We start from the raw sequence: 17,336 nt of genomic DNA on the forward strand, positions 1-17,336 counted from the left end.
TCATGTAATCCCTTGCGATAATTTAAGGCTAATTATTAATAACTAGACACAAATGAGATAGAAAAAGAGAAAGCTTTATAGATAATCACTTGTGAAGCGTGCTAGTTAGTGAAGTATTTGAACCCGAGGCTCTGGGGTGCATGTACCGTGGCTAGGTACACGGGGATTGATCATGTACCGTGACTAGGTACACGCGGATTGATCGTGTACTGTGACCAGGTACACGGGGATTGGTCGTGTACTGTGATCAGGTACACGGGGATTGATCGTGTACTATGACCAGGTACACGGGGATTGGTCGTGTACTGTGATCAGGTACACGGGGATTGATCGTGTACTGTGATCAGGTACACGGGGATTGATCGTGTACTATGACCAGGTACACGAGGGATTGATCGTCTTGGTGTAGACAAGTTTAAAAGTATTTACACTACTTCCTCCATCATTGTATGGTGACTTGTGTTACATGTTCAGTACACAATTAAACTTCTCCCTTAGTACACCCCCTTTTCTTAATTCGATCCTATAACGCGCCCCCCTTACTACATAACCCCCCCGTCCCTCTCTCCCCTTGTGCTATCACCCCTTCTTCCTATCTACCCCCCTTCCCCCTTTTACCCCCCTCCATCTTCGTCTTCCACCACCCACCCCCTCCTTTATGCGCCCCCCTGCAGCGTACACGACCTCACACTCTGCCCCCTCCTGAGGTAAGGTACACCCCCCTCCTCCTACACACGCTTCACACCACACGATAAGACACACACGCTACACACCACTCATGACTCCTCGCAACACCTCAACACACACACACACTCCATGATCACCCTCTCCCCTTCCCTCCCACCCAAGCTCTCCTTTCCCTTTCACACGGAACAAAGCCATTCCGAGTAACTACAGACCCCGAGCCCAAGAGGTCACACTTGTCAAGAGGACACACCCTCTGAATTGGCCAATTACAAGCTGTTTTAGTGGTTTATTAGGTTTTATTCCTGGGATTTATGCATCAGTTAGTCCTCTATTAGAGATCCTTTTTCAGAAGTCTTAAATTGAGGTCCGGTGGCCCGGAGGGACCACAGTTACCGCCACACTTGCTCCTGTAAATGCCAGACGCCACTGTTTTTGGAGCCCGGTTCAAGCCAAGAACTGGGAATTTATTCATAATTTACAAGTCCGTTCTCGAGGTAGTTTGTGGGTTGCCGGGAAACCTTAATGACCAGAAACTGTATCCTGAAGCCGCGTAGGGGCTCTTGAGGTAGGGGCAGTGATGGTAGGGGTGTCTTGAGGTAGGGGCAGTGATGGTAGGGGTGTCTTGAGGTAGGGGCAGTGATGGTAGGGGTGTCTTGAGGTAGGGGCAGTGATGGAGGGGCTCTTGACGTAGAGTCCCTACCATCACTGGAAGGGGCTCTACGTCAAGAGCCCCTACCAGTGACGGGTCGGGTCAGTGATGGTCGGGTCTCTTGACGTGGGACAGTGATGATAGTGTGTCTTGATGTAAGAGCAGTGATGAGATGGTTTATTCTACAGAATCTTTTCTGGATACTTGTGATAAAGGACCATGTGTTAAAACAAATTGACTACCGTGTATGTTATTTTGCTGTATGTAGCCTTTTTTGTTTACTAAATCAATTCTTTCTCAACCCTACCACCCTCCCATCCTCCCTTTCTGTCTGCCACCCTCCCATCCTCCCTTTCTGTCTGTTAGACTCTGCCTGTCTGTATACTCACCTAGTTGTGCTTACGAGGGGTTGAGCTTTGGCTCTCTGGTCCCACCTCTATACTGTCAATTGCGTGTGTGTGTGTGTGTGTGTGCGGCGTGGAATATTGAGACTAAGGGTTGCGTTTTCCCCCCACAGCTGTGATGATGCATTTCTGGTACCTGGCCGCCTTCCTCTGGCTCAACGTCATCTGCTTCAACGTCTTCCTCACTATATGGTGAGTCCCGGGACCTCTTCACCACGGGGGGAGTCAGGTCAGGCAGGAGCGCGGAGCAGGAATACGGAAGAGGAGTGGGAGGGTTAGAGTAGAAGGGGGGAGAGGAGGAGGAACGGGAAGGGATGGGGGGATTAATTATTTGTGACGGGAGAAGCAAGAGGAGATATTTGGTGAAGGAACTCGCATTAATCACGTAATCGAGAAATGGCGTTTGAAGAGCACTAATTACCACCTCATGCTGGGATCTTCTCACTCTCCAGCCTCCTGCCTCCTTTTCTCGCTTAGGAAAAGGCAAGGAAATATCACGTTACTTTTTTTTTAAGGCACATTTAGTTGTTGTTGTTGTTTCAGATTTAGCTACTCAGAACGAAGTGTCCATGTAGCACGGGCTATGGTGAGCCCGTAGACACATTTAGTTCATCCCGACAATATTTATTTCTCCTTATTTTATCTTCTCGCCTCTCTTTATCTTCTCGCCTCTCTTTATCTTCTCTCTGGCTTCCTCTCTCCTCTCTATATCCTTATCACTCAGCGCCCCTCGCCCTACCCCATTATTCCACGCCCATCAAAATTGACAGAGCCGTCTTGCTTATCGTAGCTCATGCATACTAATGCCTTGGTGTCCCCTGGCTGTGATCCCTCAGCCATCTGTCCCGGAGGTGTCCTAGACGACCTCCCTCCCTCCTCCAGGTCCCAACACCGACCCCCTGGTCCAGCTGGGAGTAGCCAGGTCTCTCTTCGTCTGTAACGAGTGATGTTACGAGGCTGGCTGGCCCTCTCTTCCTCTCTCTCTCTCTCTCCTGCACGATATCTGAGACGCCAGTTACAACAAGAAGACTAGTGTGTCCTCAGAGGTACACACAAGGTGAACATGTCGACCAGGTTCGCTCTCTGGGCACTGATAGGGTGTATAGCCTCAACACTGAAGGTGTATAGCTGGGCCCAGGTGCTCAAGCTTCATCACCTTAGGCCCATGTAGTGTTGGACTTGCTACTATGGGGTAAGTTCACTCACAGGACGAGTGACGCTGCTCAATACTGTCCCTATGGCAGCATATTCACTCGGAGAATGATTGACGCTGCCCAATACTGTCCCTATGGCAGCATATTCACTCGGAGAATGATTGACGCTGCCCAATACTGTCCCTATGGCAGCATATTCACTCGGAGAATGATTGACGCTGCCCAATACTGTCCCTATGGCAACATATTCACTCTGAGAATGATTGACGCTGCCCAATACTGTCCCTATGGCAGCATATTCACTCGGAGAATGATTGACGCTGCCCAATAAAAATAAATAGCAATTCCAGTATCCCAAAGCATTGTTGTGGTGGGTTGTGAACATGGTTGGGTAAGGTCTCTCCGCCTGTGTTACTTGGCAACACTTCCTGGGCTGGAACTGCGACCTTGGTAACGACTGGCCAGACTTGCCCACCTACTCCTTTCCCACTTCGTCCTGCCCTTCCCCTCCCCCTCCCCTCCCTCCCCCAGCCTGCTTTTGTCTTAAATACTTTATAATTGTATTAATAATAATAACCTACACGACAACAAAGAACTTGGTTGAGGAGCTGCCAGACGTCTAACTGGCACCAAGTTAACAATATCAAGCATTTGTAAAGTCTTCCTTAAAGGCCAGACTTTAGGGAAGTCTTAAAGTCTTCCACTCGCCTACAGGGAATTTTCAGATTTATTACAACTAATCTTTGCTCCCTTTCCTTCCCTTCCTTCCTTATTCCTCCTCCCTCCCTCCCTCCCACCCTCTCTCCTGGTGGCACCAGCTCGGACATTACGGTAACCCGGACCCATTCCACACTTTCACTGTGCCACATCTGTCCCACCCTAACCCATCCCAGTAGCCTATATCTCACTCCCACACAATCTCTCCCACTTTCACCACAGTCCATCACACACCCAGGCAACTCCCACATTGTCTCCCACCCTCCCATCTGCCCGAGGGACACTCTTATCGAACTTTTGACATAGTCGTGAAGTTAACGACGAATCCAAAGAAGATGGAGAAAGGCTACCTATCGCCACAACTGGCCGGCTGTACCGCGGTACAGCCAGCTGTGGCGGCATCTGCCTCCACCGCCACCACAGCTAGCCGCTTGTAGCGAGTGGGTGGTACGGAGTGGGTGGGGGATGGACGGGGAGTGGGTGGGGGGGGGAGAGGTTGAGGATGGAGAATAGGACTGAAAAAAAGCAAAACACAAAAGCTTGTTTTTTTTTACTTTTCTCAAGGTCTTAACCGAATGACTCAGGCGGGTGAACCCCCCAGTAGGTGTAGGTCAGGGGGTGACCCCCAGTTGGTGTAGGTCAGGGGGTGACCCCCAGTTGGTGTAGGTCAGGGGGTGACCCCAGTAGGTGTAGGTCAGGGGGTGACCCCCAGTAGGTGTAGGTCAGGGGGTGACCCCCAGTAGGTGTAGGTCAGGGGGTGACCCCCAGTAGGTGTAGGTCAGGGGGTGACCCCCAGTAGGTGTAGGTCAGGGGGTGACCCCCAGTAGGTGTAGGTCAGGGGGTGACCCCCAGTAGGTGTAGGTCAGGGGGTGACCCCCAGTAGGTGTAGGTCAGGGGGAGACCCCAGTAGGTGTAGGTCAGGGGGTGACCCCCAGTTGGTGTAGGTCAGGGGGTGACCCCAGTAGGTGTAGGTCAGGGGGTGACCCCAGTAGGTGTAGGTCAGGGGGTGACCCCAGTAGGTGTAGGTCAGGGGGTGACCCCAGTAGGTGTAGGTCAGGGGGAGACCCCAGTAGGTGTAGGTCAGGGGGTGACCCCCAGTTGGTGTAGGTCAGGGGGTGACCCCCAGTAGGTGTAGGTCAGGGGGTGACCCCCAGTTGGTGTAGGTCAGGGGGTGACCCCAGTAGGTGTAGGTCAGGGGGTGACCCCAGTAGGTGTAGGTCAGGGGGTGACCCCAGTAGGTGTAGGTCAGGGGGTGACCCCAGTAGGTGTAGGTCAGGGGGAGACCCCAGTAGGTGTAGGTCAGGGGGTGACCCCCAGTTGGTGTAGGTCAGGGGGTGACCCCCAGTAGGTGTAGGTCAGGGGGTGACCCCCAGTTGGTGTAGGTCAGGGAGTGACCCCAGTAGGTGTAGGTCAGGGGGTGACCCCAGTAGGTGTAAGTCAGGGGGTGACCCCAGTAGGTGTAGGTCAGGGGGAGACCCCAGTAGGTGTAGGTCAGGGGGTGACCCCAGTAGGTGTAGGTCAGGGGGAGACCCCAGTAGGTGTAGGTCAGGTGGGTGACCCCAGTAGGTGTAGGTCAGGGGGTGACCCCAGTAGGTGTAGGTCACCTAATGGGATCCAAACCCTCTGTCATTTTAGATGGTTAGCATTTTAAGTGGGTGGCCACGTCTGTGGTAGATAATAATAATAATAATAATAATAATAATAATAATAATAATAATAATAATAATAATAATAATAAATTATTATTATTACACAATTCTACACCACCTGACAGCTGAGTGGACAGCTCTCGGGATTCGTAGTCCTGATCAGGTTCCGGGTTCTGTCCCCGGTGGAGGCGGAAACGAATGGGTAGAGTTTCTTTCACCTTGATGCTCCTGTTCACCTAGCGGTAAATAGGAACCTGGGAGTTAGACAGCTGCTACGGGCTGCTTCCTAGGGGTGTGTAACACAAAGGAGGCCTGGTCGAGGACCGGGCCGCGGGGACGCTAAACCCCGAAATCATCTCAAGATAACCTCAAGATAACCCCCTCTTCTCCACCCCCCCCCCTCCCCGTACACCTACACCCAGCCCCTCTATTCAGCATGCTCTAGAGTACACCCACTCTTCTCTCATCCATCTCTGATACCCCCTCCCACCCCCCCACCCCCACCCTCTCTCCTCACTTGACCCAGCATCTTGGCGAGTCTTAAGACCAAGCTGAGTGTGTCCTAAGGCACTGGACCTTGACAAGACGGAGGGGAGAGGAGAGGCGGGATGTGTCCCCAGCTCATGAGGACATAGAAAATGTCCCAAACATTCTGTGAAGGTCCAGGAGGTTGGATAATGTTAATATCAGGAGATGGGCTTGATCACTAGCTGGAAATAAGTTCGTGATGGCTGGAGGACTCAGCGTGGCTAGACGGTGCAGGAAATAGACCAAGTAGCGAGTTATTGGGAAGCAGTTGAGAGCGTTCTAGGGAGTGAGGTAAATTGTAAACTGTTCTAAGGTAAAGGACCCTAGTAAGTTAGTAGTGATAATCTCAGCAACTGCTGCAGCTGGTGAAGAGAAAGAACCTGTAGAGCGGAGGCTGGAGACACACATACACACAGCCTCTCTTTATTATGGCAGTGGAAGTGCATGGCCAGTCAAAGTCATTTTCTGGACGTCAGGCTAGTGGGGGCCCGCCATTCTAGCGGTGTCCGCCATAACACTGCACGAGTTAATTACTGCCAAATATAAACTGGTACCATTATCTCCCTACTCACAGTAAGTTGAACAGTTGGGCGAACTGCGTATACCAGCTCTCCACCTGCCAGGAATCGAACCCGCGTAGATAAGCAGTTAGCAACGCTAACCATTACAACACCAGCACGCAGCAGCAGCAGCCCCACCAATAATAATAGATCCTGTGCCACATTACACTCGCTGTGCCCGCCATCAACCCTGACATAACGAAACTGGTCGCAATATGTGGGTTCGGATCCCTCAGGCTCTCGAAAGGTCCTCACGTGAAATCAGTAAGCAAAATGCCATGCAGAAATTTTGTATTTACATGGAGATTTTTCGCCATGTATCGTTCCGTTACTAAAGGAAACCCCTTATTAATTCAAAAACATATCTGTAGACACCTCTGGAGTTTGAATTCGCTCCTCAAGGTTCAGTAAGCACTCACTGGCTACCCGGATGTTAGCGTACACCGATTATCAGAAGTGTATATCTTTGTACCTCTCTATCTTGGAGTGAGGAGTACAGTTTACACAACTGGTAGACATTTCATGGCTTAGTACTATCTGGGAGTGTGGAGTACAGTTTACACAACTGTAGACATTCTGTGCACCGGCCTGGTGCAATGTAAATATTTACTAAATTACCATTTAATATATTGTTCCCTCTGATGAGGCTTCTCTGTTACTGGTCATCAGGTAGCCAGACAAATATTGACAGACTTATCGCTGGGCGTCTCAGATGCAAACTGAACAATGTCCAGCATCAACATAAGTAGCCAATACTCAATTTAGAATATTATATACGAACCGCTAATATAAGTACCTTCAGAATACTTTTGTATGGATATTCAAGGCAGCTTTCATTTTCCTCATGTTCACTACTAATCTGTGGGATTAACAGAGGATGTGAATCTCGATTTCCTTAGATACCTGGCGACATCCGATGATACAATGGGTATTTTCCCCTCTAAATCGCCACACTGCAGCGCAAAAACAAAAAAATCTTGCAATCCTAGGGTCTCTAGTCGTGTCGAGGAGCCTAGTACCCCGCTCTCTGAGAAAGTGCAGGGTGCTCATGCCCCAGGGGCCCCAGCAATATTGAATTATATGCAGATGGCTCAAACCCCCTCAAACTTGAACTTGACTGCTTCCATATATTTAACATCGCCACCTGCTTCACCAACACTGGAAGTGATATCATCCAGGGTGGAGCGACATGCGCACCAGATGCATGCCATTCTATCTTGGCTATATTGTGATCCCATCTGAGTTACAAGCGGGCTTATCAGAATTTTTGAGTCTTGAGATTGATGCCTATTGTGCTGGAAATAGGCTGAGTGACCCTGGTCTTGCACCACCTGGTATGACAAGGGCAGGTAGGGAGAGAACAGGTTGTGGGGTGTACGTGCGAGGCCGGAACCCAACTGTGGCGGCTACAGTGACGGTCCTGCCCTGCAGCCAGGCGGGTGCTGGGCCACTGAAGGAGGTGACGAGGGAAGATTATAGAAGTAGTGAACATGCGATGTAGTAATGAGAATACCAAGATACAGCGCCATAGTTGGGAAAGAGAAAGTAAAAATAATCAAGATGAAAGTAAGAGGGTGATGGATTTAAGGAGAGGGATTAAAGGTAGAAACAAAGTTGTTTTCATTAAAATGCAGCTACCCTACACTGTATGAAGAGTTACATACTTTATGATACTACAACCCCCCTCCCCTTTCATATAGGGCCATGTCATCAGAACCTTACCAAACCTCGGAAGCATTATGAGGATATCCTCAAGTATGCGGAAGTGGATAAGTAAATTGCAAGCCTCTATGTAGCTCCCACGGGCAGGACGATTATACAATGGAAAATATGACGTTTCGAAAAACTGTCATTAAATCGAAGTAATTCATAAAATAAACAGTGATGGATATATAATTGTTGTAGGAAATTGAAAGATATATAATGAGAATGAAATTTAGATAAAAGGGTAAAGAGCCTCACGTAGACAACACTGACAGGAGACGTGGCGGGCAAGAAGAGGGGGTCGAACGACGAAGAGAAAGACTGTTGGTCGTTGAGATGTTTTGGAGAAGTAGCAAGGAGAGAACGGTGGTGTTGACGTGATTAGCGACACGTCTAAAGCCTCCGTTTAGCTGTAGGCGCTGCACAATCCTCTCGGGGAGCGGGTTGTGCGGACCTGACGTCTTCAGAAGACACCATAAGATGGTTTGGGGCGACGGAGATGGCTCCCAAGAAAACCCAAGAAGTGGGTAGGTGAAGGTGAAGCTAACAAATTATTATTTCTAACGGGTTGGTAATTAATTTCTATATTTTACAAGATGGTAGGGCTTCAGTAAACCAGTGAGTATTCTTAATGAAAAGAGATTAATTTCTTTCCAACGTCTGCTTTTTGCAGGCTATTGGTAAGTGATGAGAGACTTTGACAAGGAAGCGTCTTGAGAATATGAAGTGTGGGATGGAAGAAGCGCCCTGGACTCCTCATCTCTGGTTTATGGCTCATAACTTGAGCTACATAGTCCAAAATGGTGATAATCATTATAGTCACAAAGAACTGTGGAAGTTGTTAGCCTTCAAAGAATTTTATTTCTATGTATATAAGTCAGGCAGTCTCTCACTCTCTCTCTAGCCTCACACAGTGAACATATACAGTAACGCACGCTGTGACTAGTAACGGAACATATACATCAGTAGCAGCAACAACAATTGTAAAAAGCAACAAGATGAGGAACAACATAATTAAATGAAGACTCCGGCAAGAGCTATTTATATCACAGTCGCTACATGTATAACTGTACTGTATTATATATATATATATATATATATATATATATATATATATATATATATATATATATATATATATATATATATTGTGTGTGTGTTTGAAAAATTAACTCTCCAAAGTTCATTTTTATACTTCTCTATAGTCTGACGCCTGGGGATGCGTTACGCAAGATACACCTTACATTTTCAAAGACAATTTTACCGTGTTGTTGTTGCTGTTTAAGATTCAGCTACTGGCAACAAAAAGTTCCAAGTAGCACGGGCTATGGTGAGCCCGTAGTGGACTTAACTGACACAGGAGCGGGGCTGTGTTTTACCGTGTTGCCATTGGCCGCAGTGCAACAATTAAAAAAAAATGTCTTTTACCGTGTTAAACATCGGATTATATACTCTTTTGGTGAGGTGGAGGATGAATGCCATAACAAGGGGGTATTAAATATATCAATGAATAAATGGATTAAGAGGTGTTAATGAATAAATGGATCGGGGGGGGTGGGGGTGGTATTAGTTGGATAATTGGGTGCTGTGTCTGCATTGGCTCTGGGTCTTGAAGTGGGTAGAATGTAATTATGTGTTAGCTGGTTGTTGATTGCTGGTCTGGACTTCTTAATTAATATGTAGCGCCTCGCTGATATCCAATCTCCTGCTGTCGTTATATCTGTCGATGATTTCAGTGTCGCTTGTCAAGATGTCTCTGGTGATGATCTGGTTGTGTATGGACATTACATGTTCCTTGATGGATCCCTGCTGTGTGTGCCTTGTTAATCACCTAGAGAGAGAGATGTTGTTGTCTTGCCTATATACTGAAATCGTTGGGGCCTGATAGTCCCCAAGTGGGCATGTGAAAATGAACTTTGGAGAGTTAATTTTTCAACTTCCCTCGACAGTGAAGAAAAACGTAAGAAATATTGAGAAAATTCGTGTTAAAACCATTAATATTACCCTTTCGGTCATATTCAACAACATATGTTTGCAAGAAAGAATGCTACCAAAATATACTAATATATATATACAGTATATATTATATATATTGGTAGTTGATTACTCCTTCAGATTGCCCTCAGTCGACGGAGGGGCAGCTAAAATACCGAAACTCCAATATAAATAACATAGGTGTATATAAGAAACTCTAAGTCTACGTATAAATATTAATTATTCCTCACCTGTACTTGTGCACCAGCTGAGAAGCGGCGGTCGGTGTCAAAACACCATTTCTTGTTTGAGTAGCACTATATTTGATCAACCTTTTCTCCTTAATCACGATACAAACTTTGTGTGCCCTGCCCTCAGGTGGAAGAGCGAGACCTACGGTAAGATCAGCAAATGGTTCCCAATCTTCTCAGCCTACGGGTGGGGCGTGGCCCTGCTCATCACCTCCCTCGCCGTGGCCAGGGACTTCTCTGAGGGCCTTGACCAGTCCGGTCTTCCCAAGCCCAACTTCGGCCAAGCCAGGTGCTGGTTCTCAGGTGAGGCCATGTCTCCACTAGCTATTGTTTTCCTTGGCTCATATCCCCTACAGGCTGATGATATCCTAATGACTAATGACACACTCTTCATGGATGTCTCTCCACACGAGAAAAAACTAACTAAACAGGACTAAACAATAGATAAGTAATGAGTAATTTGTGCGGGCATAATTGCCCGAAGGACATCTTTGCCAAGGTAACTAGCGATTCCACAATTGTGCCGTGGCGTGACCTATTGCAAGCTCTCGTGGAACCTAACGGAGATGCTGGACAAAGTTGACTCACTGTTGTGGTGTACTAGAATTGTTATCACTGTGCTAGAACCCCCGACACTGTTGGGTCCTCGCCACTGAGGCAGGAGACACTGTAATGAGGGAGTGAGGCGCGGCTCCCGCCAACCACAATGTTTACATACAACACGTGAGCGATACACGTCACTGTATGGGGGGGGGGCGGATCTCCCTGACCTGTTATACGCTCCATTCATGAAACACCCTATTACAACCATCCTGTTAGATGAGCGAGTTTTAATAGCACTGGCTATTTCTTGACAAACCATTTTTATATAGTCCAGGATAGCTGCATCAATGAAATAATGATGTATATATAGATCATTATAAAATGCAAATAGTATTTGTGTTGATCCGTTCCCCTATCAGACCATATACAGTATTATGACACTTGAGCAGCGTGAGGGATGGATGTGGTGTAATTTTGTGTAATAAAGTTGGTAGACGATATAATTTTATTGTGTACTCACCTGGTTGTGCTTGCGAGGGTTGAGCTCTGGCTCTTTGGTCCCGTCTCTCAACTATCAATCAACTGGTGTACAGAATCCTGAGCCTATTGGGCTCTATCAAATCTACATTTGAAACTGTGTATAGAATCTGCCTCCATCACATCACTGCTTAGTGCATTCCATTTGTTAACTACTCTGACACTGACAAAATTCCTTCTAATGTCTATTCTTTCTAATTCTGTGTATATGAGTGCATTTTTTATTAACACATTTAGGTACATCTGCATTTGTGCAGCTGCCCAGAACTATATAAAGGGGGAGTACAGTGTGTCAAAAAACTAGCTACTTGGTGCTAAACGCCCCATCACACAGGATGGTTAGTCATACAGAGGCATGTGATAAGTAGTCTGCACTGGCAAACTCTGGGTGCATTATGAAGATATCCTCAAGAACACGAGAGTGAATAAAGTAATTACAAAGCTCCAGGTACTTCATGCCAATGGGTCTGAATGGCCTGATAACTGGGCATTCAGCATTGTGGTGTAATGTTTAGTGTAGCATATTCCTATGGGTGTGACACCTGTTGCACAAGGGTGGCATCTTTATTGCAGGTGTACTCACCTAATTGTACTTGGGGGGTTGAGCATCGGCTCTTTGGTTCTGCCTCTCAACTGTCAGTCAGTTGGTGTACAGGTTCCTGAGCCTACTGGGTTTTACATTTAAAACTAAATGGAATCTGTCCTCATCCCTTTACCTCCTCATGCATTCCATTTATTAACTACTCTGACACTGAAACAATTCTTTCTAATGTCTCTGTGGCTCATTTGGGTACCCAGTTTCCACCTGTGTCCCCTTGTGCGAATACCACCAGTGTCAAATAATGTCTTTATCTACCCTGTTAATTTGCCTTAGGTCTCTTCAGTAAGGGTGAGGCATGTTCGGTGGGTGCCATCCCTCTCAGCTAAATCTAGCAAAACTCCAGCTTCTGCTTCATATGTGACTCAATTGGCCTTCTGTTTCTCAAATCAGCTGCTCTCAGATTAATAATTACACATTAATAATCCCCCCCCTGCTGTTTCAGTTGCTTATGAATGGAATATGATATTCCAATTATTCCATTTACTTGCTTATAGATTCCTCCAGGTGATGCAACCCCCTGGCTTCCCTCTCATGCACACATTCTTTCCTGTCCACAGGTGATGATGCCCTGATCATCTTCTTCTATGGGCCCACGTCTGTTGTTCTGGGCATTAATGTATTGCTCTTCTGTGCCTCTGCCTACAAGCTCTGCTCACTCAACAAAAGTTCTGATGCCAGGCTTTTTCAGTGAGTAGCCAGCTAAAGGTGATAAAAAGATTTAGAGAAAGGAGGAACAATAGATTTTATATTTTGAACTGTATACCACTGTATTTCTTTTAAATGAACCTCTATATTGCTTGGTAATTAGTAAATAATTGCCAAGCTCCATATTTATACTATTATTTCTATATCATCAGGTTCAGTTTGTACCTAAAGCTGTTTGTGCTGATGGGAGTGACCTGGATATTTGAAGTCATTTCATACTTTGTTCAGCGGAAAACCAAAGACCCCAAGACTAACTATGTTTGGTAAGATATAAGCATTTATATCATCTTTACAAGACTTTAATTATACATTTTTTGAATGTGTAAGAATTTTACACTTCTAGAATCAAATTTAGTATCACTAAATGATGGCCAAATTGTTCATTAATTTACATCCTGAATTCAGAAGTCATAAAAATGCACACTTCCAAACATTTTTTTAGCTGTCAATCATCACCCCTCAACAATGAAATAAATAAACAAAATAAGATACAAATTTGATGATACCAAAGTTTAGTGTAAATGTAGTCGTAGGATTGAATTTTACCTTTCCTATAAATATGTGGTGTCTTAGTACAGTATTCACCAAATGTGTTACATAATGAGGCTGGACAACCTTACCGACCAATCGTAAATTAAAATGTTACATTATTTTTCAATAACACTATGTCATCTTTCCAGGTTGGTATTCGACATGATCAACATCATGCAGGGCCTCATAATCTTTTTGGTGTTTGTGTGTCGTCGCGCTGTACTGATAAGGGTGAGCGAAGTCTTTTGTGGGGTAAGCTATACGAAGAAGAAATTTCCCTCCTATTATCAAAATACAGATGCTGACCTACCCAGTAACGAGATTAAACACTCGGTTATTTGAAGGATCAGCCAGAGCTGTTGTATAGTTCGCCTTGAGATCAAGGAGGCAACATCTGCGTCACCACACCAGAGGTGATAATACTTGATAGATGATGTTGCTAGTTCTGCCAAGTGCCTCAGATGAGAAAGTCTGAGGTACTGTGAAGATGTTGGTGCATTTAATTCATGATATGCATGCATATCCGGATAAATGTTGCATCATCAAACTCAAACTCTGGTAAAAGTTGTACCATAAAATGCATATCCATACTGGTAAATGTTGCACTATAAGATGCAGAAAACATTACCAATTTGTATGCTGATGTTTTCTATTACCCAAAGAAAAAATCAAAATCAATGTTTCCAGCAGGGGAAAAATATTACCTGTCTCATGGAAATGGCACTGTGTGCTATTATACTATATTGTATTCAGATATGAAGTCACTGCTGTCTTAAGAGTTGCTGTTATGGATATACACAAAGGCTTTCATAATTCCATACTATTATGCAGTAAATTTTCCTTCATATTAATAATAAATTGTTACATGATAAGTATTTTTAGACATTTTTTTAACTGGAATTAGAACCCTAGCATTATACACTGAACAGTGTTAATAAAGTAGGCAAGAGATATTGCTGAAGATATGCTTGCTTTATTTGCATATTTATAATAAATGCAGTACTGTAGCACAATTTTTGTACAACAAATGAACGAGAAACTCTCCACTCTGTAAGTAACAATCTGCTTTATGGATTATACATGTAATCCAAAGTAATTAATTGAAACATGTGCATGTAACTAAAACATGTCTTCTTTCAAGAATTAAGTGCCAATGTTTAAATTTAAGTTAATTTTCCATCTCTCTCTCTTCTACAGTGTAACTTCAAATAGAGTTCACTACTATATTTATTTATTTATCTATAACTATCTAACTAACCTGGCTATAGTTCTTCATTGCAAGATATTTTAAGCTTTAACAGTTGTCATGGATCAAAATTATTATTGTAACATAGCAACTTGAACTTGTATAATAAACATCACTTTTTTTAAGGATAAATTTTCAACATTACTGAACTCTTAAATAGACTACAGTATACTGTACCTGTTTTTTAAGTGAGAAGACATTTAATAGATAATCCAACTATAGAAAGTACTGTATATAATTAATTTTTATTCATGGAGTGCAGTCAGCTAGAGGCTTCTTACTTTTTACTTTCCATATTGTTGAAGATCAACTTTCCAATTGAAGTTTGTAATATACAGACAAAACAAAATTCTGTTGTACATACTATTTATAATAAATTTTTTATAAGTATTATTACTACCTAATTAAAAACCAAAATAACCATAAATTTGTTGGGCAAAAGTGTATAACAAAGAAAATTACAAAAAATTATGAGTACTGGGTAAATGAATACATTCAGTAGAAAGGTATGTTCTTAAGAGCAAAACTGGTGCATTATAGAACCAATTAAAAGCAAAGTTTCATGGAAGATATCATGAATGATGGGCATGGTGTACTAATGTAATGTGTTGGATGCAAGGCATTAGTCATGGGTATGATCGCTAAGGGTGAGTTGCAAAGACTTAATTATACTACTATCTTATAATGAAGGCAGAGTTGTTCTGCTATGTTTGGAAAAACATTATTCCACAACATAGTAACACTAATGTAGACCTATGTGCATCCCTGTCCTTTTATATTGTTAATAGCCTATTTCATTCCTGAAGCTTAACTATAAACTGGGATAATAATGATACAGTATTTCAAGTTATGTCTATGTGAAGAATGTATTTTTAATTAACCCGCAGCAAATTAGAGAACCTTGGTTCCATTTCAGAGCACTCTGATATGGCTGTTGCTCTCACCTGATCTTAAGAAACTTGTAACATAAGGGAAATATTCAGAATGCTTGAATATTCTTGTGACAAGACTTGGGACACATGATCAGTGATCGTGTCTCAAGGGTTACTCAGAAGATTTTTGTGTACAAGGTTATTATATAGAGTAGTAATTCATGTACAAGGTCATTATTATATTGTAGTAATGCATGAAGGTTCACTTAAATATATAACCTTCACTTTATTATTTATATTTATTTAAATTTTTTAATATGATAATATGATATGATTTTTTTTAATAATAATATGTGTTAATATGAATGTTTTTGTTTATTAAATATCATTTATGGAAATCCATAGTCATTTGCATTCAACCAATTTCTCATTTTGTTTTGCAGTACAGTACAGTAATTCAAACATTTTATTGCCAAGGCATTTTAAATGCTTTTAAAGTGATGATTCTTTTGAAGTAGCATTTGAAAAGTTGTCAAAGAACAACATACAGTTTAACTACTATAAAAGTGCAGCAGTCACTTTTGAGAAAAGTGAGCATATTCACTTTTCTATAAAAAAAAGTATCGAGAAAAAATTCAGATTTAATTATTAAATAATTATGAGGAGGTAGAGATAATTAAGGAAACCAAGAGGCACTAGTGAATATTCAGCCAAATGCAAACACAAATATAATGTTGCAGAAAAGTTTTTTTTTGTTTTTTATTACTTTCTTTCTGTTCCATGAACAATCAGGGATAAACTGCCTGAAAAACTACGTAAATACCCCTTCTCTATTAGGGTCTGTGAGGCACACAAGTTTTCTCTTTAATATTTTAACTAGAGCCTCTAATTTCCAGTTTTTGTGAGAGTTGCAGGAATGTAACCTTGCTGATGATGTAAAAGTTTACTGTATATTTCTCAATTACACATACTGTTCTGTATAGTATCATAAAAGGTAATTCTGATGTGTAAGTGAAAATAATTGAGTCCTTTCTTTTAAAATCATGTTCACTTAATAAAGTTCACTAAATAAAATGTGTGCCTGTACAAATTTTGTATATAGATATAGATATACAGTATTTTTTTTTTAAACTTAGAAGGCGTACCACCTCTGGTGCAAGTGTAGGGACCCAGAGCCTCAGAGAAGAAAATAAAGAGTACTCAGAGATATATATGTGATTAAATAAATACTTCTTAGTGAGTTTATCTTTCTTGTATTATCTTTACAGTGTACCTGCATATTACAAATAAAAATCATTTGGCTAAAACATGTATATGAAGTATTAAACCTTTGAGTTTGGTCACTGAGAAAAAATTATGCTTCAATGATCAAACACAAATTTATTATACAGTAACTTCAAATGTTAAGGCATAATATAATTTTTATGTTAATAATAGTAAAGATTTTATGCACTGATAATGTACATATCATTGCGTAGTACAATACACAGCTAATAATTGTACAATTTATTGTGAAAGTTGGATGACGATACGAGAGATGACTTAATTTAGTGGGTGTTATCTGTGTGTATATTGTCAGTGTTGAGTGAAGTGTCACATTATCTGAGGGTGAAGATGACCTTCAATAATCTCTTACCAGATGATCTGAGCATGATTCCTCTTGTCTTGAGAAGTCAGATTGCAATTCCTGCGCCTTGATGTTCCCATATATTGTATGCACCATGTATTAGAAAAAAAGAAAGTTAGTTCATCAAAGCACAGAAAATTAGTATGCACTGTATTTTAATTTCAAAAATTGTCTTGAAACCTTAATGTAAAAAAAAAAAATCATTGTGATGCTGACATAAATCTTTAGAAATGAGTCGTGTCTGTCGGGTCCCATTGCTCCTAAGCATGTTTTATATGAGATCATTTTTGTGCTGCGGTTTGTTATAAGTTGCATATAAATTACACATTTTTATAGCATGTGTTTCATTGATCTTCTGACTAATTTGGAAATATGAAAACATACTGTACATTTAAAC

The 17,336-nt window shown here is 42.8% G+C and overlaps 2 protein-coding genes across 5 annotated transcripts in view; one reads left to right on the top strand and one right to left on the bottom strand.

Moving 5' to 3' along the window:
- The window catches only part of Sbp2 (SECIS-binding protein 2), a 132,499-nt gene extending 122,089 nt beyond the window's left edge, over positions 1 to 10,410 (bottom strand). The window contains exon 1 of the mRNA XM_069310825.1: positions 10,278 to 10,410. The gene's annotated coding sequence lies outside the window, so the exon portion shown is untranslated. The remainder of the gene's footprint in view (positions 1 to 10,277) is intronic.
- The window catches only part of LOC123774760 (G-protein coupled receptor Mth2), a 53,612-nt gene extending 36,338 nt beyond the window's left edge, over positions 1 to 17,274 (top strand). For all 4 annotated transcript variants that reach the window (XM_045769340.2, XM_045769341.2, XM_045769339.2 and 1 more), the window contains exons 6-10: positions 1,854 to 1,932; positions 10,405 to 10,580; positions 12,516 to 12,645; positions 12,816 to 12,926; positions 13,344 to 17,274. In XM_045769340.2, the coding sequence (XP_045625296.2) occupies positions 1,854 to 1,932; positions 10,405 to 10,580; positions 12,516 to 12,645; positions 12,816 to 12,926; positions 13,344 to 13,536 (689 nt within the window). In that variant the 3' untranslated portion in view covers positions 13,537 to 17,274. The remainder of the gene's footprint in view (positions 1 to 1,853; positions 1,933 to 10,404; positions 10,581 to 12,515; positions 12,646 to 12,815; positions 12,927 to 13,343) is intronic.
- The last annotated feature ends 62 nt before the right edge of the window (positions 17,275 to 17,336 follow it).

This window comes from Procambarus clarkii, chromosome 68 (genome assembly GCF_040958095.1).
Source record: "Procambarus clarkii isolate CNS0578487 chromosome 68, FALCON_Pclarkii_2.0, whole genome shotgun sequence".
NCBI classification, from domain to species: Eukaryota; Metazoa; Arthropoda; class Malacostraca; order Decapoda; family Cambaridae; genus Procambarus; species Procambarus clarkii.